Raw genomic sequence first — 23,758 nt, 5'->3', positions numbered from 1 at the left:
GCTGCTGTCTCCGCCAAGGATTATTTGGGTCTTGGAGACCATCAGGCGGAGGTTCGAGGCTGGACCATGCAGGAAGGTGGGCGGAGGGACGTCGAAGCCGGGATCACCACTCATGGCCCTTCCGGCAGGATGCGGGAATCGCCCGCAGGTCGAGAGACCAGAGGAGGAGCGACGGCTCCGGGAAACCCGGGAAACTCACTTTCTTGCTCAAGTAAAAGAACATTCTGGGAACCCCGAGAGGACGACGCCAGCAGATAAAGCCCGACACAGGAAACTTCTTCTAAGCCGCCAATCGCTAGTACCCGCGGCTCTTGGAAGCTCCGGTCGCCCTGGCAACCGCCGCCGCTGGGTCGCATCCGGGGCGCCGAGGGACACTTCCGGCGTCGACCTCGTCTTGCCGGGCGTCGTGCGCCTGCGCGGACGTCGCGGGGCTGGTAGACCCGGTGTCGCGGGTAGGACCTGGTCGCATTGCTTCTGGGCTTTTCTGCCCAGCGCCCTGGCTCGTAGCCTCAGCTGCCCTCCGACTGGGCGGGCTTCGAGGACCGGCCACACCTCGGATGGTCGCGGCGGAACTCGACTGAGGTGTCAGTACCAAGTCAGTAAGGGCGCCCATTAAAATGAGGTCGTAAAGATGAGGTGTTCTGTAAGCCCCGAAGTCCCAATATTGTGAAAGGAAAAAGTTATTTACTGTATTTGGTAGACTGGCGCCGTTGGCCAAATGAAGGTACAAACGTGCATTTTCAGAGCATGCAAACCGTCCTTTGTGCCTTTGGGGATGGGAGAGCCCCCTGGAGCAATTTGGGGGTAGGAGATTTTGTTAATTCTGTTTGTTTTAGTACTTTTTAACAACTTGTTTAAGCTGTTACTGCAGCCCAAGGGTCCTTATAAAAAGAATAAGTGTGTACACTTGAAACTAACACAACACTGTAAATTACCTACACTTCAATTTTTTTTTTTATTTTTAAAAAGGAAAAAGTATGTGTGAGCTGTGGGCTGTTACAGCGTATAATTGCCATTGGGGCATAGCCTCCCATTTTTAAGTACTTGAGGTGTTTAGTATTTTCTTGCCTGTGGTCCACTGTATTCTTTTCCTACCTTATTTCTTTCTTCAATTCTCCTTGTCCTTTCTGAATGCTTGGAGAGTTACACACCACCACAATTTTAGACATAGCGCAGAAACTCCTATGAAATTATTCAGTCTCATCTGTTTTTTTAATTTGTCTCTGGTTTTACCTTTTACCATATTTGCGGCTACGCCTGTTGATTTGTATAATCTAGTGTGTACTTTATGCAACGGTAGCTAATTTCCCCACCTATAGTCTTTCCCCATCTCAGGCAAATAACGTTCAAATCCTTTGACCCAAGTCTCTTGCCTCACCCAGCATACTCGAAAATTGACAATGATACTAGCCTTTCCTATTAAATCTAAACCCAAGCTAAAATCAGATCTTCCTTCGGTCTTAAAATGTTTTTACTTTGGTGCCCCCACTTTAAGCAAGCCAGTATGCTTTTTTTAATCCCACTATTCCTGTGTGCTTCCAAGGTCATTTTATATATCCTATGATGTTCCTGCTTCCTTGGCCAATTGCGCCTAGCCAAACGCACACATCAGGTCTCCCTGAGAAATCCTTCCCAAACTTAAGCCCAATCCCATTCAGATAATTTGTTTGTTTTCAAATGAATGTGTATCTTTTTCAGCACCAACTACATCCCTAAGATATGTTTGTTGGCACCGGATCACGGGCTCCCTATACTGGACTCAAGAAAAAAATCAATTATCTAAGCCAGGGGATTCCAGTCAACTGGTTAAGCTTAAGACATGATTAGTTCAAGCTATTGATGGTCACACTCTTGAAAATTTGTCTCTCTTTAAATACCTTTCCCTAGTTCTTGCACATGAGCTCTCATTTATTCCTCCTATAACACCATTTCTTTGTGATATATTAATATAACTAATTTGTGCTCAAATAAGTTTGGAAAATAATACTTGCTCTATGTCAGGTGCTTTCAAAAATGTTGAGCAATAACAATAAATGTTTCATATAATATTTACTGCCTTTGATGTGTTCATTTTTCATGTCTTCCCTTTACAGTTTATATTTTAGATTTTTTACTGTTTCTGGGTTTGCATCTGTAGGTTATATTTTCTTTTCAAGTGCATATATTAATGTACCCTCATCATTATTTTATCCGAATTTATGTAATTTTGTTTTATTCCCTCTCCCACAACAATCTTGATTAAAGCCTTTCTGTTTAACCTGAGCTTAAATTTTTAATTTTAAGAGCATGAGATTAAATTATAGGAGGAGTCACAGTATTGTGTCCTTTGACAAGAAACTGTTTCATTCAAAATAATTGTAATTCAGCTTAATTTAAGAAAATATGTTAATAGGCAAAGTTGATATAAGAGTTACCAAAAAAAAGCATGACAATAATATATAAAGATATTGACATTTTTATTATACTAAACACAACATAAACCAAGAAAAGAATGAGTAGTATACAATTTAAAGAACTATTTTTTCTAAGTTATAAGCATAAAAGCTGAAAAAAATTTATCAAATATGTAAGTGAAAAAAAGAGTTAGTCTTATCATTAACATTTTAAAAGACATTAGGTTTTGTTACTTATTATACCAGTATTTATAAATATATAATTTTATTGACTGGATCCTAGAGTAAAACAGCAAAGTAAATTTAGGGTTTTTTTTCCTTGGTAAAAAGTTTAACACTTAATTCACAACTAGTTGTGTGTTTCTTTCTAACATCAGAATGAATTGAAAATGACATATAACAGTTCACTTAATCTGTATTAACTATATTTAGGTATGTGTATTACAATTTCCTGATCACAGCTTCAACAATACTCTGGCAAAAATGAGAAAAAAACAAAAAGTGATAAAGATATAGTTCTAAATTGTAGTCATCTCAATTTCATTATATGAACTTTTTATGTGTAAATACCCTGTACAATTTACACTCTAAAGTAACAGGACTGGTTTACACTATAAATACTATCAAGAAAACATCAAAAGTTCGCATTTTAAGCCTGGTTATCTTACTAATATAAACATTTAAAAATTAAATGGCTCAATTAGTAAAGAAAGAAAGAAAGAAATTATGAAACTTTTCACTCTGTTTCCTACCATTTCACAGTAATAGCTTAGAGACACTAAAATTTGCTCTTAATAAGGGACATTTATTTCCTTAGAAAAATGATACAGATTCTCCAGAAGATCCTCATACTACTTATCCAGTAACATTAAAGCATTAGTAATGGCAGATTACTAGCAGGAACACTGGAGTATGCCAAAGTATTAAATACACCAAATGCTTCATATTTCCAGGTAAAAAAATTGAGGAATTTAACGATGTATTTGTCCATATTCATTTGCTTGCAACTTCTCCAAAATGTCATCAAGTGGCTAAGTTGTTAAGGCTAACACCGTATATTTTTAGACATTAGAAAATGCAAACACACTTTCAAACACTTCAATACAAGATTATATATATATATATATATTTACGTTCTATTTTGAACAAAAAGAGTGAAATTGTTTTCTCACCAAAAATCTAATCTATCTAAAACTCAGATATTCTGTTCTTTAGCGAGCATGATATAAAGCAGTGGTCTTCAAACATTTTTCGTTCATATGGTCCCTAAAATAATTTTGACAAATAAGTGAATCTTGTGCATGTTTAGATTACATGAAAATTTTCATCATAAGTTTTAGTTGCAAATATGCAATTTCTGCTATATTATAAATATTGATGCTTTAAAACAAAATTTAAATCAGTCTTTTAAATGTATCCCATGTAATATTAATACTGTACTGAATTGTTACTACTGTTGTTCTTCTAAAATAAAATATTTCCTTGAATTTGTATTTCCTTTCTACTTCCTCCACAATTTTATTCTACTTTGAATCTTGGAAATCTGTTCTTTATCACTCTATTATACTTCTCTGATGTAAATTTTATACAAACAACAAGCACATACACATTTATATTGAAATTACCTTTGAATTAATTTTCTTTGACCATAAGGTGCTAAATTTTTTTAATCGTCTCAGTTGAGCTACCATTACAACTATTATGGGGACACAATTGATCCAAACAACAAGTAAGTCACAATTTTGACATAAAATCATTAAAAATAAAAGGTGAATTGTAATTAGAAAGGTATCTCCTAATGGGATGAATTGGGGGAGATGTGTTTATGAAGCTTAATTTAAAAGCTCTCTGGAGAATTTACCTTTCCAAGATATTCACCTTAGTAAAGTTCAGGGTAAGTAAGAGGTATGCCTTTCTTGTATAAATTTAGGAGAATGGTGACACTGAAGTGAGAGATGGGAAAAGAGAATGCCAACTGACCCCAAGTTGCATTGTAGGCAGATCGATTTAAGGAAGTGAAGGATTTGGAAATTGATTCCTTTAAAATTTTCTGTGTCCCCACATACTCCTGGAAAGTCTCTGCATACCCCTAGGGTATCCCTATCACAGTCTGAATACCATGCCTCTAAGATCCCTAGGAAAGGTGTTGTTAACTTGAACTACGCTAAGAAAAAGTACTTTTCCTGAATTACTCCTTTGGCTAAAAAACTGATTTTGAAAGTTTCTGAGGTAGTACCGTGTTACATTTTGAAATCTGCTTTTGGACCACTTGGCTAGACAAAGCACACAGCTATGTGTCGTCTGAACTATCACACTCCATTAATCAGCTGACTCGTTTTGTACATGTACAGATTCTGAATAAGAACATCATATTAAGGAATCAGGATAGTAGCACTGTCAAATAGAGTGCAATTAGGAGCTTATATTGCTATGGAAAAGCACTAGAAAAATAAATAATTACACAGCTCTTACATGTAAATAAGAATGGGTGTAACGGTCTTAAAACATTTTAAAAGAACTCTAAAGTAAAAAAATTAAAGCTGTGTATTACTATGGCTCATCTTAAAACTTAATGAATAAGGCACTTATCCTGTGGAATGTCCTAAAATGTCAGCTCAATTGTAGTACCTAAGCTGGCTTCAAGCAGAAGCAGAAAACCTTCCAGAAAGGATATGCTTGGTGTTCAGTCTCTGCAGATATGAGCTGACCTTATCCTGGAATGCCAGTGTGGCTTCACATGCACAAGCATCTTCTGTGGAGATGAGTCTTCGTGCTTCTGCAATGGCTGAAGACAACGACAATACACAAAATGTTATAGCTAATTAGAAATCATAGCAAATCAGGAAATCTGTGATTCAATACTTCCTTATATATATATATATATTTTGTTTGCGGTATGCGGGCCTCTCACTGTTGTGGCCTCTCCGCTCCGGAGGCGCAGGCTCAGCAGCCATGGCTCACGGGCCCAGCCGCGCCGCGGCATGTGGGATCCTCCCAGACCGGGGCACGAACCCGTGTCCCCTGCATCGGCAGGCGGACTCTCAACCACTGCGCCACCAGGGAAGCCCAATACTTCCATTTTTAATTCTTACCTAAATGCATTTTCTAGGAGATAAAAGAATATAAGAGCACATGGAAAGGGGAGAAAGTACTGTGGACTTTGTCACCAAAGAAACTGAGTTAGAGATGTTAAGGAAAAGTTTACAATTGTCAAAGCTGGGTGATGGTTATATGAGAGTTCATTCTATTGTTCTCTATACTTTTGTAATTGTCTGAAATTTTCCATGATGTAAAGTAAATATTTAAGTTAATGCAGGGAGAAGCCAAGAATGAAGAGATAAGACAATCCCTTGTGATACTGTGTACTCATTACGAAATGAAAATGTTCACTATGGAGAACAGTGTGAGGTTCCTTTAAAAACCAAAAATAGACCTACCATATGATCCTGCAATCCCACTTCTGGGCAAATATCTGGAGAAAACCCTAATTTGAAAAGACACATGCACCCCAATGTTCATAGCAGCACTATTCACAATAGCCAAGACATAGAAACAACCTAAATGTCCATCGACAGATGAATGGATAAAGAAGATGTGGTACATATATACAATGGAATACTATTCAGCCATAAAAAGAATGAAATAATGCCATTTGCAGCAAAATGGATGGACCTAGAGATTGTCATACTAAGTAAAGTAAGTCAGACAGAGAAAGACAAATATCATATATCACTTACATGTAGAATCTAAAAAAGTGATACAAATGAACTTATTTACAAAACAGAAATAGACTCACAGACATAGAAAACAGACTTATGGTTACCAAAGGGGATTGGGGGAAGGCGGAAGATAAATTAGGAGTTTGGGATTAAGATATATCCCTACTATATATAAAATAGTTAAACAACAAGGACCTACTGTATAGTACAGGGAACTATACTCAGTATCTTGTAATAACCTATAATGTAAGAGAATCTGAAAAGTTATATATATATATATATGTATATATTACTGAATCACTTTGCTGTATACGTGACACTAACACAACATTGTAAATTAACTATACTTCAATTTTAAAAAATGAAAATGAGGAAAACAGTCCTCTATTTGTGTGGCCAAAACATTTCAAGGTTTAAAACTAGATAATTCCTGAATTCCTATACAGACTATTATTCTACTGAATGGTTTGAACTGAGAATTCTTGTTCTTACCCATAAATACTTTGGAACTAAAAATTCAGGTTTGTATTGACATTTAAGCAAAGAACGTGGAAGAATGATAATTCTAACTCCAATTGCTTCTGTAATTCAGTGAGGCGGCTATTCCGACTCAATATCATAGCCCCTAAAGTTGCCTAACAGAAATAAGAGTAACTTCCAGATCTGAAGACTGATGAATAATCTTCCAACTGAGTAGTAGTACTGCTTGGGGAAAAGAGTAGTCCTTTGCTCTTGCATTTTCTCCCACATTCTATCCGTAAAATGTTACACAAAAATCCGAACGAACTTTTTGGTCAACCCAATACAAAGATAAGATACAGGGCTGGAGGACCATAAATTCACTTGATTAATCTATCTAGCTGTCTAAATCCTATTGAAACTTTTAGGGACAGCCAGCTCAAATCCCCATCTCGATCAGTAAATTAATAGTAAGCCAAAAAGTATCTACTGAATATCAAGTACATGCCCATCATCCCTGTACAGAGTATAAAATTGGTACCTATGATACTTTTCCAGTATATCTTGCCTGATAGCCTATAAGCTCTGTGAGGGTAGGGGCTCAGTGTAATATTCTCATTAAAACACCCCATAGAAAACTGGAAAACTGCGATGTTGCACAATTGAAAGTTGAGAGATGGATCCATTCACACTAGCAGCAAAAAGAATAAAATATTTAGGAATAAATTTAACAAAAGTAGTGCAAGACTTGTACAGTGCAAACCACAAAACATTAATCTGTCTCCAGTTCCTTCCTCGGGACCTAACAGAGTACTAGATATAGAACAGAAATTCCATGAATACTTGCTGAACAAATAAGTGAATGGCTAAAGAAATGAGGTCAGAGCCTAAGCCATTATAAACCATTCTGGAATCCTCACCTTCCAGGAGAAGAAAAAATTCCCAAGACTGATTTTTCTGAAGATTAAACACTGAAGATAGGAAGACAGCACCCAGAAATACTCACATTGTAAAAGCAAGCTGCTCCTTATTAACCCTCACCCTCCCCAAGAAACTGATCCACACTTTACTTCAAATGAAGAAGTATCTGCTGAGTAACTGTCACGCGTTACGGTAGATGCTAAGAGTACAGACAAAATCTACTACCCGTGGTGGTTGGGGTCTACAGGAGCATAAAACCACAAGTCCAAAACTTGCATTTTCTTCCCCAAATCGGCTTCACTCTCAGTCCCCTTAGTAAAGATACCCCATCCTTCCAGCTGCTCAAGTGGAATAGGAAAGCCATCCTACTCCGCCCCCATCCTATCCCCACATCCAGTTTATCACCAAGCCCTGTTCATCCTACCTTCAAAACATGTCTGGAATCAGTCTACTTCTATCACCTTGTCACCATCCTAGCCCAACTGCAATAGCCCCCGAACTGGTCTTCTTCTGCTCTTCATCCTCTTCAATCCGCTGTTCACACAGCAGCTAGAGTGACTTTTTTTTTTTTTTTTTTGCGGTACGCGGGCCTCTCACTGTTGTGGCCCCTCCCGCTGCGGAGCACAGGCTCCGGACGCGCAGGCTCAGCGGCCATGGCTCACGGGCCCAGCCGCTCCGCGGCACGTGGGATCTTCCCAGACCGGGGTACTGAACCCGTGTCCCCTGCATCGGCAGGCGGACTCTCAACCACTGCGCCACCAGGGAAGCCCTAGAGTGACTTTTAAAAATATAAACAGCATGGTGCTGCTCCACTGCTAAAAACCCTCCATGACTTCCCATTTCTCATAGAATTTCCCATGCCCCAGAGCAGCAGCATGGTTTGACCCTGCCTAACTCTCCAAACTGCCTTACCCCACACTTATCCCTGGCTGGTCATGCTTCCGTCAGACGGGTGGCCTTTCACCTCCTCTCCCCACTAAAGCCACCACTCAGGACCTGGCGTTGCTCTCCCTCCTTCCGCCAGCACTCCAGTCTCAACCTACCTCAGAGAGACCCTCCCAACCTGAAATAGGGTCCCCAACCCCCATTCTGTTCTCTTCCATCACTGCTCTTAATTTATAAATGTGTTATGTACTCGTCTTTTCCCTCTAGACTGTTACCAAAGACCATGCTTGTTTTGTTCATGATTGTATACCTAGTGCCTAGAACATAGCAGATGCTATATTTATTGATTGGATGAAGGAATGACTGAAGGAACACACAAGTAACCACAACACAAGGCATCCAGTGCTGAAAAAGAGGACACGGTTCAATGGAAGAATAAGGGGAATTCTGGTAGAGGGGGTAAAAACTGAACTAGTCCTGGAAATTAAACAAACAGACATAATTCTGTAACATTTGATTCACAAAAAGTAATTTATAGGACACCGATGTAAGTTATGATGCATAATAAAGACAAATGCCTCATAATGCATAAAAACAAATGCATGATAAACCCACTGCACAACTTAAGAATTAAAACATAACGAATGCTGTTGCAGAGATGTCATTTAAGAAGTGGAAATATAAATACAATCTAGGAGAAGATATTTGCAACACATAAAAACAACAACGAATTTATATCCAGACGTGTGAAGAGTTGTTATGATAAGTAAGAAAAATATAAATAACCCAATAGAAAAATAAAGGCATAAATAGATAAGATCTTATTTTCCAGATCAGAGACTGAAGTGACAAATAAATATAAGAAGAGAAGCTTAGCCTCTTTAGTAACCAGGAAGTGGGGAAAAGAAAGGCTACAGGGAGATACTTCTTTACATCTACCAGACTGACAAAAGTTTAATCCAACAAAACCAAACGTTGGCAAGGATGTGGTTCTTGGATTTTGACAAGCAGAAGAGGCAAGGGAAGCAGATTACAGTAAAGGATGGAGACAGGTGAGTACAGGGCATGCTCCAGGAATATCAAACAGTCCATGTGGCTGGATCACAGGTCTTGGAGAGAAGGAGTGAATCTGGGGCCAAATGTAGTGACAAAATGAAAAAGAGTGGTTACCAGGGGTAGGGAGAGTGGAATGGGGAGTTTTTGTTTAATGGGTACAGAGCTTTAGTTTGGGATGATAAAAAAGTTCTGGTGATGGACAGTGGGATAGTTGCACAACAATGTGAATGTACTTAACACCACTGGACTACACTTAAAATGGTTAACATGCTAGATTTTATGTCATGTATATTTTACTGTAATTAAAGAAAAACCTGGACTTAGGGAGAGACTTTAATTAGGGAAAAAAAATGGAATCAGACCATGGAGGGAAGGATGCCTGGTGGAAAGGTAGAATTATTTCATTCTGAAGACATTTGGGAACCACTGGAGAATTCTGACCCAGGAGCAAGACTCAGAAGCGTGCTTCAGACTTGGAGACAGGAAAGCTCACTCTTAAGACTGTCCTAGCACATGAATTAGGCTTAAAGGGACAGTCTTTACCAGAACATGTCTTCTTGTCTTCATTCAAGGTGTAGCCAGTATAACAATCACAGTGGTAAGACGCGGCCCCGTCATTCACACAGATGTGCTGGCACCCATGAGAGCCCAGTGCACACTGGTTACGAACTGAGCAGGAATGGGTCAGGAAAGAGAATATTCACAAATTACAACTGGAAACTAAACACAGACTTCCGGGAGAAAGAAGCTTTGGTTCGGTGCCAACAAATGCAGCAAATGAATCCTACAGTCGTCAGCAACGCGTCTCCCATGTTTCAGGAGGAGAGAGCCTCTTTTCCCGTTCCCTATCCCACACCCCTTTCCTTGTTATCTCTTGCAGCTATCTTGGTGCCTTCTCTTTTTTGCTATCTGCAGTCCTGGGGCTGCACTGAGTCTTGATTCTATTCCAGAACTTATCTCCAGCCTTTCCTGATGACCATGAATACCTCTCCAGCTATACACAGATCATCTTCACCATCACCAAAAATAAATTATTAGGGACCTACCTGCACATGGAGTTACATTTGATGCTGCACAAAAACTATGTTGACCAAGGGCCTGCCCTTGATGCTTAAAGTGGGACAGAAAACACTGGCCTGCACACACACACACACACACACACACACACACACACACAGAGAAAAAATAATAACAATGATGATGATGATGGTGATGGTGTGTATGACTGGATAGGGAAGTATTTGTGTCTGTCACAAGTAAATACATTACAAGGAACAAGGGCTTCCTGGGATACATAGGTTCTTCCTCGGCCATTGCAGAAGCCAAACTACTTTATTTGTTCTCCTCTAACTCTCCTCTTAAGTGTCATTTTATGCTCACAAACCTTCCATGGCTCACTATTGCCTATAAAACAGCTGTTCATGAAGCGTAAGGCCCTAGGTAATCTATCCATAGTGTCTTTCCAACTTTCACACTGATATTCCCCTTCACTACTACAATTCAGATGTTTCCAGCAAAATGCCTACTAGCAGAACATTTTGTTTTCCCCTCAGCCCAGCTTAGCAGCAACTCTGGCGATAACAAGTGGATGTGCCTGCAGCCCCTGGCCCGTGATCTGCGGCTCCACATTTAATTTACAGGCCTTGCCACTGCCCAGCAAGGGGAAGGCAGGCCATTAGAGGGGATCTGACCCAGTTTTAGAATGGCATCCATTATTGCTGTAAAATATATAAATACCAACTTCTCACCATCTCGTCTTTTCCTTCTATCTCCTTTTGCTGTCCTGTGCTTTGCACCATGAGACGTGTAGCTTAGTGTTTGAGAGCATATGTAACCACCAGAGCAAGTGCCTGGGTTCAGATCCTGGCTCTGCTACTCACTAGGCAAGTGACCATAGGCAAGTTACTTTGTCTGTGCCTCAGTTTCCTTGTAAAGTTGCTGTGAGCAGTAAATGTGTGACTGTGCCTAAAATGCCTAGAACCGTGCATGGTACCCAGTAGGCACTGAAGAATGTTGGCAAACCGTTATCTGGAAGTGTTGCCTGGAGTAGTCTGCCTTAACTGAAAATCTCCTTTGATTTCTTTCTTTAATAAAATGGTCCATTTTATGCCATAATATCTGTTGGTTTACATGTAAATGTGTTTTTGTTTCCTTTTCCCAGGTCTTCAGATTAAAGGTCCTGCTTAAAGTACCAAGAGGGATACTTGTAACAGTTTGAGAAGTGCAGCCTTGAGTCCTTTCCATCCAACTGACTTAGTCCCACCCCCTGAACAAACCAGTACAAGCCACTCCCCTTGCCCTTGCCCTCTCCACTCCTCCATCTAAGCCTTATCCGCCCTCCTGCCGAGGCCCACCTCCAGTCCCAGCCCTCTGTGTCCATCCCAGACCTCCTGCCTCCCAGCCCCTCCCGCCCTTAGTCACTGTCGGTCCCTCTCCCTGGCTAAGAGTCCCTGCTTTCTTAAGGTGCTGTTTCTCCTTGCACCCAGCCTGTACGTAGCTCAGAGGCAGAAGCTGACGCTTCCTTACAACCCCACAGTGCTTAGCAGAGTCCTGGGAACAAAATAGGTGCTCAGAACTCTTTTATTGATCTCATTGTTTTAAAAAAAGGGGAATTAGTGATATGCCACTTCCTTTAATCTCTCTTGAAAAGGTCACACAATACATCTCAAGGAAGAGGAAAGCATACATAAAATCTAGAAGAATATTGAATATGCCAAAACTAAACACCACCCTGAGAGCTAGGAATTTCTCTTAGGAGTGGTTTTACATTACAAATGCCACTCTGTTCTGCCAGTGAGTTTAAATCAAATTAATGAGGATTAGCAGTTCTGGCACGGGCTTCCTCGCCAAGTTATAAGTCTCACTTTCACCCCAGACTGATCATCTAGAAACTGTCAGGGAAAGACTTGCTTCAAACTTACTGGAATATCTGTGTGGGTCTAATTCAGTCATTTACAAAGCCTCCTTTACTAAAACGATCTGGCTTTAAGATTAACGCTACAGAAAAGTTCCAGGCCAAGTTTTAACTGGAAAAAGATCAGTTCAGCCTATCACACCAAATACTTACTGTCCAGCTGACTTCCTCTAAGGTTTCCTATTTGCTTTACAGAGCTATAAAATTTTCCTGGATTAGGACCGTACATTCAATTAGCTTTTCTTATATCCCCCACTCCCTACCCGTTACCCAGTAATTTTCTGAAGTGAGCTATGTTTGGAAAACCTCGTGAGCTCACTGCCTCCTGAGCAATGTTTACCTTGGTCTGAAAAGCATGGTAGAATGTCTGAAGCCCGATTCCTTACATTACCTTTAAGAATCTCTCTCTTGGTGAAATGCAAGTTGGTTTCACTGCAGTAGAAAGAGCCCCGGATGAAAGAATTTACTGAGTGGACCTTACCTGAACACGTTTTTTTATCTTCATTCAGAGTGTAGCCCTCGTAGCATTCACAGTGATGAGACCCAGCTCTGTCATTCACACAAATGTGCTGACAGTCGTGTGTGCCCAAAGCACACTGATCTTGAGCTGCCCAACAAAAGTCCAGAAGAAAAGATGTTAAACGTGGAAGAGTCTTTTATCAGCCATATATAGAAATCTTCTTATTTGCAGCTAGCGATGCAGAGAGGAAAACTTATTAGAAACCACTCAAAGCCATCAGTAATATCTGTTCTCACTAGGAATTAGCTGAGTAAAACAAACTCCTACACACACAATACTTATGCTTCTATTTTTCCCCACCCCTTTTCAGAATCATCTATACTGAGCTTTTTTTTTTTTGCAGTACGCGGGCCTCGCACTGTTGTGGCCTCTCCCGTTGCGGAGCACAGGCTCCGGACGCGCAGGCTCAGCGGCCATGGCTCACGGGCCCAGCCGCTCCGCGGCATGTGGGATCTTCCCAGACCGGGGCACGGACCCGTGTCGCCTGCATCGGGAGGTGGACTCTCAACTACTGCGCCACCAGGGAAGCCCTATACTGAGCTCTTATAATCGAAGTATCTCATGAATACTCTCTAAAGCGTTCCTTTTAGATTTGTTGTATTTATGCTGAATCAGAGGGATTCTAACAGCTGGGGGACGAATTATACTAGAATCAGAAAGACATAGAATTAGAGTTTGAAGAAACTGTAGCTCGACCCTCTCCTGTAATAAATGAGGAAACTGAGTCCAAAGGAGACCAAATGACTCAGAACAGCATCAGAACTCAAGACCCAAATTGCTACTCAATGTATTTTTCTCTGTACTGACATGATATTTTTTAACTTTTTTTTTTTATCTTTGAGCTTTTTGTTTTGAAATCACTTCAGGCTTATGAAAAAGTTTCAAAAATAGTGAAAAAAATCCAGTACTTCACCCCGTTTCCCCAAATGTTAACATCCTATATAAGCACAGTGTAATTACCAAAACCAGGAAACTAATACTGATACAATACCATTAACTAACCTACAGACCTTATTCAAATTTTGCCAATGGTTCCACCACTAATGTCCTTTTTCTGGTCCAGGATCCAATCCAGGATCACACATTGCATTAAGTTGTCACATCTCCTTAGTTTCCGCCAATCTGGGACATTTCTTTAGTCTGTCTTTGCCTTTCATGACTGTGACACTTTTGAAAATTACTGAAAAATTAGTTTGTAGAATGTCTCTCAATTTGGGTTTGTCTGAGGTTTCCTCATGATTCTGAATTTTTAGCAAGAATACCACAGAAGTGCTATTGTGCCCTCAGAACATCATGTCAGGAGATGCATGACGTCACTGTGTGTTATTGCTGGTGATGTTAACTCTGATGTCTTGGTTGAAGTGGTGTCTGCCAGGTTTCTCCACTATGGAATGACTGCTTTTCTTTCTGTAAGTAGTAAGTTCCTTGTGGGCTGTTATTTGATTTTCACATACTAAATTGTCTTTAGATTCTGGAAAGGACTCTTAGGGCTGGGTACAGAGAAGGAAATAACACACTCACACATGTGGGTCATGAGAGACACATGCTGCCATTTGTAACTTTTCTAATAAGAAAGGGGAAAAGCCCAAGATGGCAAGAGAGGAAAAGAGACCGAGCTCCCCGTCGATGTGACCCCCGCCAAACACTGACTAGGGAGACAGGTAAACAGGGAGGCAACAGTAAAGCCTCTGCCCCCACTTACCCGAACACGTTTTCCTGTCTTCATTTAAGGTATAACCTTCATAGCACTCACAATGATAAGAGCCATTTCTGTCGTTCACACAGATGTGTTCACAGCCGTGAGTGTTAAGAGCACACTTATTAATAACTATCAAAAGATGATCAGGACAAATGTCAACACATGGAAAACATGGCAAATAAATAACTACGGGCCACACCACACACACACACACACACACACACACACACACGCACGCACACAGAGTGCTAATGAAATGGGACAGCTTGGCACGAGAGGAAGCCTGCTGGATGGGGTGGGAATCCACTTCGTCTTGACTCTTTCACTAACAGACCCCATGACATGGGTAGGTAAGTCTTCTCCCTTCTTGTGGAGGTCTCAATTTCATTTTCTATAAAATGAGCAGGTTGAATTAAATGATCTCTAAGTTTTCTTCCTCTCAAAAGCTTTTTTCTAGGATTTAACAAATTGGACCTAATTCCCACTCTTCATTGATTGTATGTGAGTATACATAGAGCAGATGAGTGAGAACCTCCCTAGATTTTCTTCCACTTCTAGATTCCATGAATCTTCTACGGTCACAGACAGGTAAGAGGAGCTTGTATTTAATGAAATAAAACCCAGGAAAAAAAAAATCCAAAACCTCAAAAGGACGAAGAGTTTTGGCCCCCTTCCTCACTAGCCCTTTTCCCTACTAACCCTTCTCTCTAAACCTAGTAATAAGTACTGTAATAGGTACTTATACTATTACATTACTTATAGTATTACATACTGTTTTAGGTATTACCTCACTTTTCTCCTCATGTTCCTTTTCAAGAAAAGTCATTGATAACAGTAAATCCCCCACAGGGCAGTTAGGAGAAAAGCATAATGCCAGTCCAAAGCCTGGGGTGAGTCCCCAGATAAGTTTCCATCAGCCACCACCCCTTAAGCAGCCTCACCTGAACACGTCTTCTTATCGGCATTCAAGGAATATCCTTGGCTGCACTCACAGTGGTGCTTGCCTTCCCCGTCACTGACACACACATGCTGGCACTGGTGTGTGCCCAGCGCGCATGGGTCCAGAGCTGTGCAAAGGAAATTTACAACAGTCAGCGTCGACAGGTAAGAAGCATTTCAGATACTTCCTCCTGTGTCAAAACAACATCACTCTCCAGGTTCCTCTCTGATTCTATCTTTAGTTCACTCTAAAAATTGGCTACTTGTTTCCTGCCCCTGGTTTATTATAAATACCACTCTCAGTAATGTTTAAATTGTAACTAATTTAAAATCATAGATCTTGTGGTTGACTTTCTCAAAAAAGAAAGGGAATTTTGAATTTGGAGCTGAAGCCAAACACTTTACATGAATCAGGCAATTCGATATTTTATTCAATGTATCCACCTAGCCAGAAAAAAAGACTTTTGCCTCCCAACAGAAAGAAGGGAACAGTAATGTACTTCCTGAAGTTCTATGAGCTAGTGGTCCCACTGCCACCAGAACCCAGTTTCCAACGGTTCTATAGTTTGTGTCTAAACAGAATTCACACCCAGGCTTTCCTCTAGGCCTGGAACCCACTCACTCTTGGGCAGCAATACATGTTTGAAGTTGCAAATGGTGGAGGGCAATGTAGGTAACTGCCTTCCGAATATGCGGCATGGGTTCCTAAGCCCAAATGTGTACGCGTGCGACTCTCATATCTGCCAGCAGAATAAACTTACATGCTATATACAAACCAGTAAAAAGAAAAGGAAGAAAACAACAATTAGATTACATTAGCTAAACTGCATCCTCATCTTTTTGCTCCTGGAGCCATTTTTAACCTCAGATTTTTTTCCCCCAGTGACATGTTTTGATAAAAGAATCAATGAATTTAGTCATTTCTGAGAAACCAAGGAGGCCTGTTGCAGGAGGCTGGCACCCCTGTGGCAGGTCACCCAGCCTCCACTATTTTGGCAACAGGACAGGTTAATATTTTCCCAAGAAGGGCCTTCTCATGGAATAATCTTTCCAGCTCGTTAACTACAACAGCTACCTCTCAGTCTTTTTTCCATAGAGAGGATATTTTCCCCCCAGAACAAGCAGATCTTTCGTACCAGAATGAAAAGATGACCACTCACCACTTGTTACTTTATGTCCTTCAAGCCCAACCCCAGGTGCTATCTTTGAGACCCAGCCTTGCCATAGACCAGCATCTTTATGGAAAAGTTCTCACCCACAAACACAGGGGGGTTTTCTGGGAGAAAGAAAGCTATTTTCTTTTGGGAAACCAATGAATGCTGAGTCAATGCCACCGAAGCCAAGGACAGCTTGTGAAGACCCAGTGTCCTAGGGCAGGAAAGATAAAGGGTCCCTGGCCAGGTCTGGTTGAGATGAGGCCAGACTTTGCTCCAGACCGAGACTTCGTCTCTCATTTCCTGACAAATTGTTGATTGCTGAGTTTCACATTCATTTATATATAAAGTCTCCTTGAAATTTACAATTGTAATGATTGGTTCACTTGTTTGTCTCACCCCCAGCCGCAGACTGCTGCTTGATGGTAGGAGGGACTACCTTATCTTTGTATCATCAGTGATCAATAAACACATGTTGAAAAAACAAATGTGAAATAGATTATATAGCAAAAGGTATCTACATTTTAAAATTCACCTGAACTAGAAATTTGTCCACACCTGCTTAGATAATTCCACAGAGGGCTTTGAAAGATTATCTCCAAATGATAAAAAATAAAGCATGACTATAGAAAGAAAGAAACAAAGAAACAAAGGAAGACAGAAATTTTTAAAAGAAAAACAAAAATAAATTTAAAAGTAAAAATTAAAAAGTTTGAGTCCCACAAATTCATAATCCTGGTCAGTGACCACAGATAAACCCGAGTCTTGAATGGATTCATATTCATGGGTTTGGCTGATTCATGCTAAAGATTCTAATTAAATCAGCATGTTTGGATTTAAGCTCCATCCTAAAGGAAGAAAGGAGAAGAACAGTAACAGAATAATTAAAAAATTAAAAAAAAACAAAAAATACCCTGCTTCTTGCTATCTCACAAGTGAGCTGAAATCCTAACCTTCCTGGTCCCTAAGCCTCTCCCTCCACAGGGAATAATCAGACACCGAGCTGAATCTGAAAACCGGAGTATTCACTAAGTGTACACACTGACTGACAGTTACACTGGGATATAAGCCGGCTGATCTTTCCACAGACAGACACAGTCCCCGACTTCTGCCCCAAAAACAAGCAGAGTTCTGTTAAATCTAGAGATGGAAAAACTAAAGAAAATATCTGGAAAAAATGTGGTGGGCAGAGGGGAGAAGAGAGGTGTCTGGAGATTTTTTTATTTGTATTTTTTTCTGACCCCATCAGGGAATAGCAGGATCATGTACCTTGGATATTTCCAGAATTTCACATTTCTAATGCAAACACAAAGATTTTTATGAGCAAACCAAGTTATATATAAGGCAGCTCTATATTTCTAAACCAACAAAGTATGTTTAAGTTGCTAAAAAAAAAAAAAAAAGAGGGCTTCCCTGGTGGCGCAGTGGTTGGGAGTCCGCCTGCCGATGCAGGGGACGTGGGTTCGTGCCCTGGTCCGGGAGGATCCCTCATGCCGCGGAGCGGCTGGGCCCGTGGGCCATGGCCGCTGGGCCTGTGCGTCCGAGGCCTGTGCTCCGCGACGGGAGAGGCCACAACAGTGAGAGGCCCGCGCACCGTAAAAAAAACAAAAAAAAGAAATACACACATATGAAAAAGTATTGCTTATATTTAAGTTTTCCATAAATTTCCACCAAAAAAGAATAAATCTCTTTTTTTTTGGATACACAATGTCTGACTATATAACATCTTTTCTAGTTGGAAGCAAAGACTTACCACAAAAGGTTTCCTGGAATCTAGAGGAAAGTTTCTCAATGACCCCATAGGTCTCCACATAGAAAACGTGCTCGTCCAGGGGCTCACTGGCCATCATCCTGAGGGACTCCATGTCTGCCCGGTCCACGCCCACGGCGTACAGCTCAATACCGGATGCCTGGGCCCGAGCCGCCACTTCATTCACCTGATCCTGGGGCCGCCCATCTGTCACAATGATGGCCACCTTAGGGATGTTGGAAGCGGGTCCCCGAGCTCCTGCCTCCACTGTGAAAGCTTCGTCCATCGCTGTCTGGATGGCCAGGCCCGACATGGTCCCTGTGGACAAGGGTGTGATCCGCGCCACGGCCTGTTTCAGGGACTGCTTATCCGAGTGGGTCTGGAGATGGAACTCGATCTTCACGGTGCTGGCGTAGTTCACCACTGCCACCCGCGTGTCTGCCGGCCCGATGTCCAGAGTGTCAATTACCCGTGAGACAAAGGTTTTTACTTTGGTGAACTCCAGAGGCCGTACACTACGAGAACTATCAATGATAAACACCAAGTCCAAGGGCATGCTCTTGCAAACACCTGCAAAGAAGGGTGTGAGAAACAGACATGACTAAGCGATGAGCAGACCACAGTCAAAAATGGGGCAGTTCTGGGACTTCCTTGACAGTCCAGTGGTTAGGACTCCACGCTTCCACTGCACGGGGCGAGGGTTGATCCCTGGTCCGGGAACTAAGATCCCACATGCCCGTGCTGCCAGGCCAACACAAACAAACAAACAAAAAACAAGAAAGAAATGGGGTCAGTTCTCCCACCCAGAGAGTTCTGGCCAGCATCCCTTGATCCCAAATACCCCACTGTCTGCTGTCTTCCCCAAGACCACCCTCCCTTTGGATGTTGAAAGCACTGAGGCCTTCAGGATTCCCTAGTGAGAATTCACATAGAGGTGTGACATTTCCCCAAATATCTCCCCTACAGGCTGGCTGAGTCTTGAAATTTCACTGGGAAACTTATCCTTCTGCTTAAAGTTTTGTTCAAGGGTTCCTCTAGACTCCCAGGAATGAATGGATTCCAGACCTCTCTTGGGCTTCTTGGCCATCAGAGGCAATGGGACAGTGACCCTGAATCGTGTGAAAGGTGAACTCAGGGCACCCTCACTGCACCCTCCCCTGCCTGCCCAGGCCTCAGAGCCCCTCGGGCAATGGCAGAGTGTGAGGTAAGGCACACTGGTGCTCTCGTGCTGGCCTCCTTCTTTTACTCCACTTCCAAGGCGGTGAAAACTGCTCCAGAGTAGCCCTAAATTCTCCCTCCATCTGGTCATTCACTCACGTTTAGTGAACTTTGAGGTCCAACTAGCCCTGAGTTACAGTTTGAAAGTGGAAAGAAGGATAACAACTTAATCTGGTCCCTGTTGACTTCCATCTTTGTCAGTATGTCTTGTTTTAAGAAGCAGAGGTTTTGACCTAGTATCTGTCCTACTGTCCCCACCAAAGTGTCTTAGTCACCTCTCTTTCATTTTTTCATTCACCAAATATATTTTTTTGAGAGCCTACCATGTATTAAGCCATGGGGCTACAAAAGCAAATAAGCCAGATTCCCTGCCCTCAAGAAACTTGCATCATTCCCACACAAAAGTACCTGGCACATTGCAGCAACACAATACATTTTTGTTTTCAGCACATCCTTCTTATCCTTTTTTCCTCTAATCTCGTTCTATACTCCTCCCTCTCCTAGCCACCCAAATCAAATCCAAAAGTCAGGACTAGCTAAGAAAGAAGCCATTCCTCTTCTTTCAACACACACACACACGCACGCACACGCACATGCACACACACACCAAGCCCTGAATGGAAATGAGATCCTTGGGCATGAAGTGTCATTCAGGGTTCTTTTCTTTCCTAATAGGGGGCTGGAAATTGATGCAACTCTAAGAAGGCAATTTACTCAGTGTGTAGGGGGAAAAGGTATAGGTATTTATTCATTCAAAATAAATTCCTAGGCTAAGCAGTTGATGACAGAAAAAGCCCAGTCTGGAGCAGGAATTATGCCTGTTTTCTTTTAAAAACTGAAAAGTATCCTCTTGGTTTTAGCCTGATTCCTAGAGGTATTAACTAAAACAATAAATAATATCCTACTTTCAATAACACTGAGGGATCACAGGATTCCAACACAACAACCCTGTGAAGTTAGAGATGCAGAGGTTGTTTTTATACCCATTTTACAGGCGAGAAAACTGAGTCTCAGGAAGCTGTAAGACCTAGAAAGTGGTAGAAAATAGCGGTAGATTGCACTCCAGGTTTCCTGACTCCCAGCCCAAAGGGACCTTTCATTTCATGGTTGCCTCTCTCTGAAGGAACATTTTCTACTACCAAAATTAACATTACCTCATGTACCTAGTAAACATCCTGCCTGGTGACTTTGAGCCACCAGCCTGAAATATGCTGTGCGTCATGTATTTAGCTAGGTCAAAAGGAATTAATTCTTTAAAAAAAAAAAACCCTCCAGAATTTCATTTCGTCCCTAATTACCATGCATCGAAAGCAAAGAAGAAGAAAATCCTTCCAGGAGTTGGATCTGGATGTTTTTGCATAATTTGAGTAAAGGGAAAACTACATGTGATACAAACCCGTATCTGACAATGCTGTCACTAACACCCAAGTGGTGTCCTTACTAATATCGAGGCTATGTTCTTGTAAGTAAACATGCAGGATTCCTTGCTTCTTCACTTGATTTTTCACATGGAATCATCTATGGGAGGTCACAGGGGTGTGGTGGGCAGGAATAATGCCCCCCAAAGATGTCCATGTCCTAATCCCCAGAACCTGTAATTATGTTAATTTACATGGTAAAGGAGACTTTGCATGTGTGATTACGTTAAAGGCTTGAGATTGAGGATGTTGTCCTGGATTATTCTGGTGGGTCCAATGTAATTACAACAGCTCCCAGAGTGGAAGAGAGAGGCAGAAGAGGAGATCTGAGAGATGACATGTGAGGACTCATCCTGCCTTTGGCGGCTTTGAAAATGGAGGGAAAAGGCCATGAGCCAAGGAATGAGGGCGGCCTCTACAAGCTGAAAAAGGCAAAGAAACGGATTCTCCTCTAAGGTCTTTCCAAAAGGAACATGTCCCTGCTGACACCTTAATTTTAGTCCAGTGAGACTAGTGTCAGACTTTTGAGCCACAGAACTCTTAGATAATAAATGTGTGTTGTTTTAAGCCACTAAGTTCATGGTAATTTATTACAGCAGGAATAGAAAATACAGGGGGCTTGACTCAGATGGCAGGACATTCTGTGAGCATCTGCTTACTTCCTGATTCAGACCCCCTCATCATTAATTGTTTTTGAATCTCACTCCCTTTTACTAGATAACAGCACTTTGATTCTCAGAAACCAAGAAAATGAGAATCTAAATTTCCTAAAATGTTTCCTTACTCACAATAACTGTCTATTTCTGATAGCTCTGCTAGAAATAAAAGCCCATAGCAAAGCTTAGCAGTTTCTGGGTGCAAAAAGAAGTGAATTTGAAAAAGGGTGGAATGTTGTGTTTATTAAAGAATTATCATTCAATATTGGTTTGGGTTTCAGGTAATAAAGGACCAGTACTGCATAGGAGGAACATTGACCACCCCACGCAGAATCCCTCCTCTCCCTCCCAGATGCTTCCCCAAGGGAGGTGGATCAGGACAAGAGGTAAAATTAACTTCTAGGAGAAAGGCTTCTCCCCTACCCCCATTCCTGGCCTGGAGCAACCAACTGATTACTAACTGAATTGAACGGTGGTGAACCCTGGCACTCCCTGTCTCAATGACAATGCTCTCGCCATATCAAATCCAGCCCACTGGAGCTGATGCAGGAAAGAATCCTTTGTGCTCTTCCTCAACATTATCCAGAAAGGTGCAGGAGGGGTAGACAACACAAATCAACCTGGGCCATGAAGCATCACTGGCCAGATGAGACTGGACATCCAGAAAATGGTTTGATGTAGCCTCTCTTTAAAGCAGGACTTTAACAAGTCTGATGCTGGACTTTTTGGTAATGAAGATAAAATCTTATGTAAACCATATTGAGAGCTTGGTAGCTTGAAGCAGTGGAAAGTTCCATGCTTGGGTTATCTGAGCCCTGAGTTTTATTCTGGGCTCTGACACTGATTTGCTGGGTCCCCTCCCCTTGACGAGCCTCAGTTTCCCTATATGTGCTGTCAGGGGCTGTGTCAGATGATCTTCCCTCTCTGCTGCTCTAGGATTTTTGCTCAACCAGAGAACTAAAAGCAGAATCTCAGGAAAGGTTTACTGAGCTGAACCAGAGGTGGGTCTAGGACAGAGAGCTGAGAGGCGCCTGGTGTTCCCACGGCTGCCCCATCCTCCCTGCCCAAATCTCAGGGGGCAGTTGCTGGAGTTTGACCTTCAGGAGACCCAAAGTCTAGCTCTGACTATGAGTGACCTTGGGCATCTCTCTCTTCCCTTCTCTGGACCTCAGTATCCCCACAAGATTCATCGGGGAGGGGATCTTTCTCCTGCACCACAGTCTGGCTCCGGCTGGGATGGAGGGAATACCTGGTGGATGACGGAGGCTCTTCCTCCTCATTCAACGCCTGATGCCCCTGCCCACCCAACATCCCGCCCGGCCCCGGCCGGGGATCTCCCTCCTTCCTGGAGGGTGTCCCTCCCTGAGGCCCTCTCAGGTCCCTCTCAGCCTGAGGTCCCTCTCCCGTCCCCGCCCAGGCCGTGTACCTGCGCCGCGGGCCCCGCCGTGCTGGCCGGCCCCAGAATAGGGCGTGCCGGTGGGGGCGGCCGGAGCGGGACGGCGTCCGGGGCTGCCCCCTGGGCCGCGGGTCCCCAACCTCAGGAAGCTGGGGCGGTCCAGGGGGCCGGGGACGGCGGGGGGTGGCAGCAGCAGCAGCTGCCAGAGCAGCAGGAGCAGTCCCGGCAGATGTCGCAGCATCGTGGGCTTGGCGCTGCTGCCCGTGTGCGTCGGGGATCGTCGCTCCCTCGCTGGCTGGGTCAGTCGTGGGCCCGTGCGCCGCTCCCGGGCGGCCAATTTAAAGGTCCCGCGGCCGTGGGCCCCGCCCCGCAGCCTTCGGTCCCGCCCCTCGGCCGTAGGCCCCGCCCAGCGAACCCGTCCGGGGCCGCGCGCCGCCTGCTCAGTGCATTCCCGCGGCTGGCGTGGAATGTCTGGGGCCTCTCGGCCGGCGGCGCGGTGCCCGACTCCGGCCCGCCGCCGCCGCCGCCCCTCCCGCCCCTGCCCTGCGCCGGCCCGGTCTCGTCTGGGTGGTCTCGGCCCGGTGCCTCCCGGCCGGGCTCTGCTTCCCTCCAAACTTCTGCCTCGCTGTACACCCGGGGCCTGGTCGACCCCACTCGTCTG

The 23,758-nt window shown here is 42.8% G+C and overlaps 2 protein-coding genes across 8 annotated transcripts in view; both read right to left on the bottom strand.

Moving 5' to 3' along the window:
• Window positions 1–369, bottom strand: part of WDR35 (WD repeat domain 35) — a 62,959-nt gene extending 62,590 nt beyond the window's left edge. For 4 of the 7 annotated variants that reach the window (XM_067703632.1, XM_067703636.1, XM_067703634.1 and 1 more), the window contains exon 1: window positions 200–369. In XM_067703632.1, coding sequence (XP_067559733.1) covers window positions 200–356 — 157 coding nt within the window. In that variant the 5' untranslated portion in view covers window positions 357–369. The remainder of the gene's footprint in view (window positions 1–199) is intronic. The other 3 variants (XM_067703633.1, XM_067703635.1, XM_067703638.1) reach the window with 1 other exon arrangement.
• A 2,212-nt stretch (window positions 370–2,581) lies between these two features.
• On the bottom strand, window positions 2,582–23,398 carry MATN3 (matrilin 3). Its single transcript, XM_067703929.1, has 8 exons — window positions 23,128–23,398; window positions 18,413–18,979; window positions 15,508–15,633; window positions 14,570–14,695; window positions 12,829–12,954; window positions 9,977–10,102; window positions 5,068–5,178; window positions 2,582–3,420 (listed from the first exon to the last, which is right to left on the bottom strand). The coding sequence occupies exons 1-8, from the start codon at window positions 23,336–23,338 to the stop codon at window positions 3,365–3,367; spliced, it is 1,449 nt and encodes a 482-aa protein (XP_067560030.1). The 5' UTR covers window positions 23,339–23,398; the 3' UTR covers window positions 2,582–3,364.
• Window positions 23,399–23,758: the final 360 nt, after the last annotated feature.

Source organism: Pseudorca crassidens, chromosome 14 (genome assembly GCF_039906515.1).
Source record: "Pseudorca crassidens isolate mPseCra1 chromosome 14, mPseCra1.hap1, whole genome shotgun sequence".
NCBI classification, from domain to species: domain Eukaryota; kingdom Metazoa; phylum Chordata; class Mammalia; order Artiodactyla; family Delphinidae; genus Pseudorca; species Pseudorca crassidens.
The sequence above is the reverse complement of the archived record's forward strand: the minus strand, read 5'-3'. Positions and strand labels throughout refer to the sequence as shown.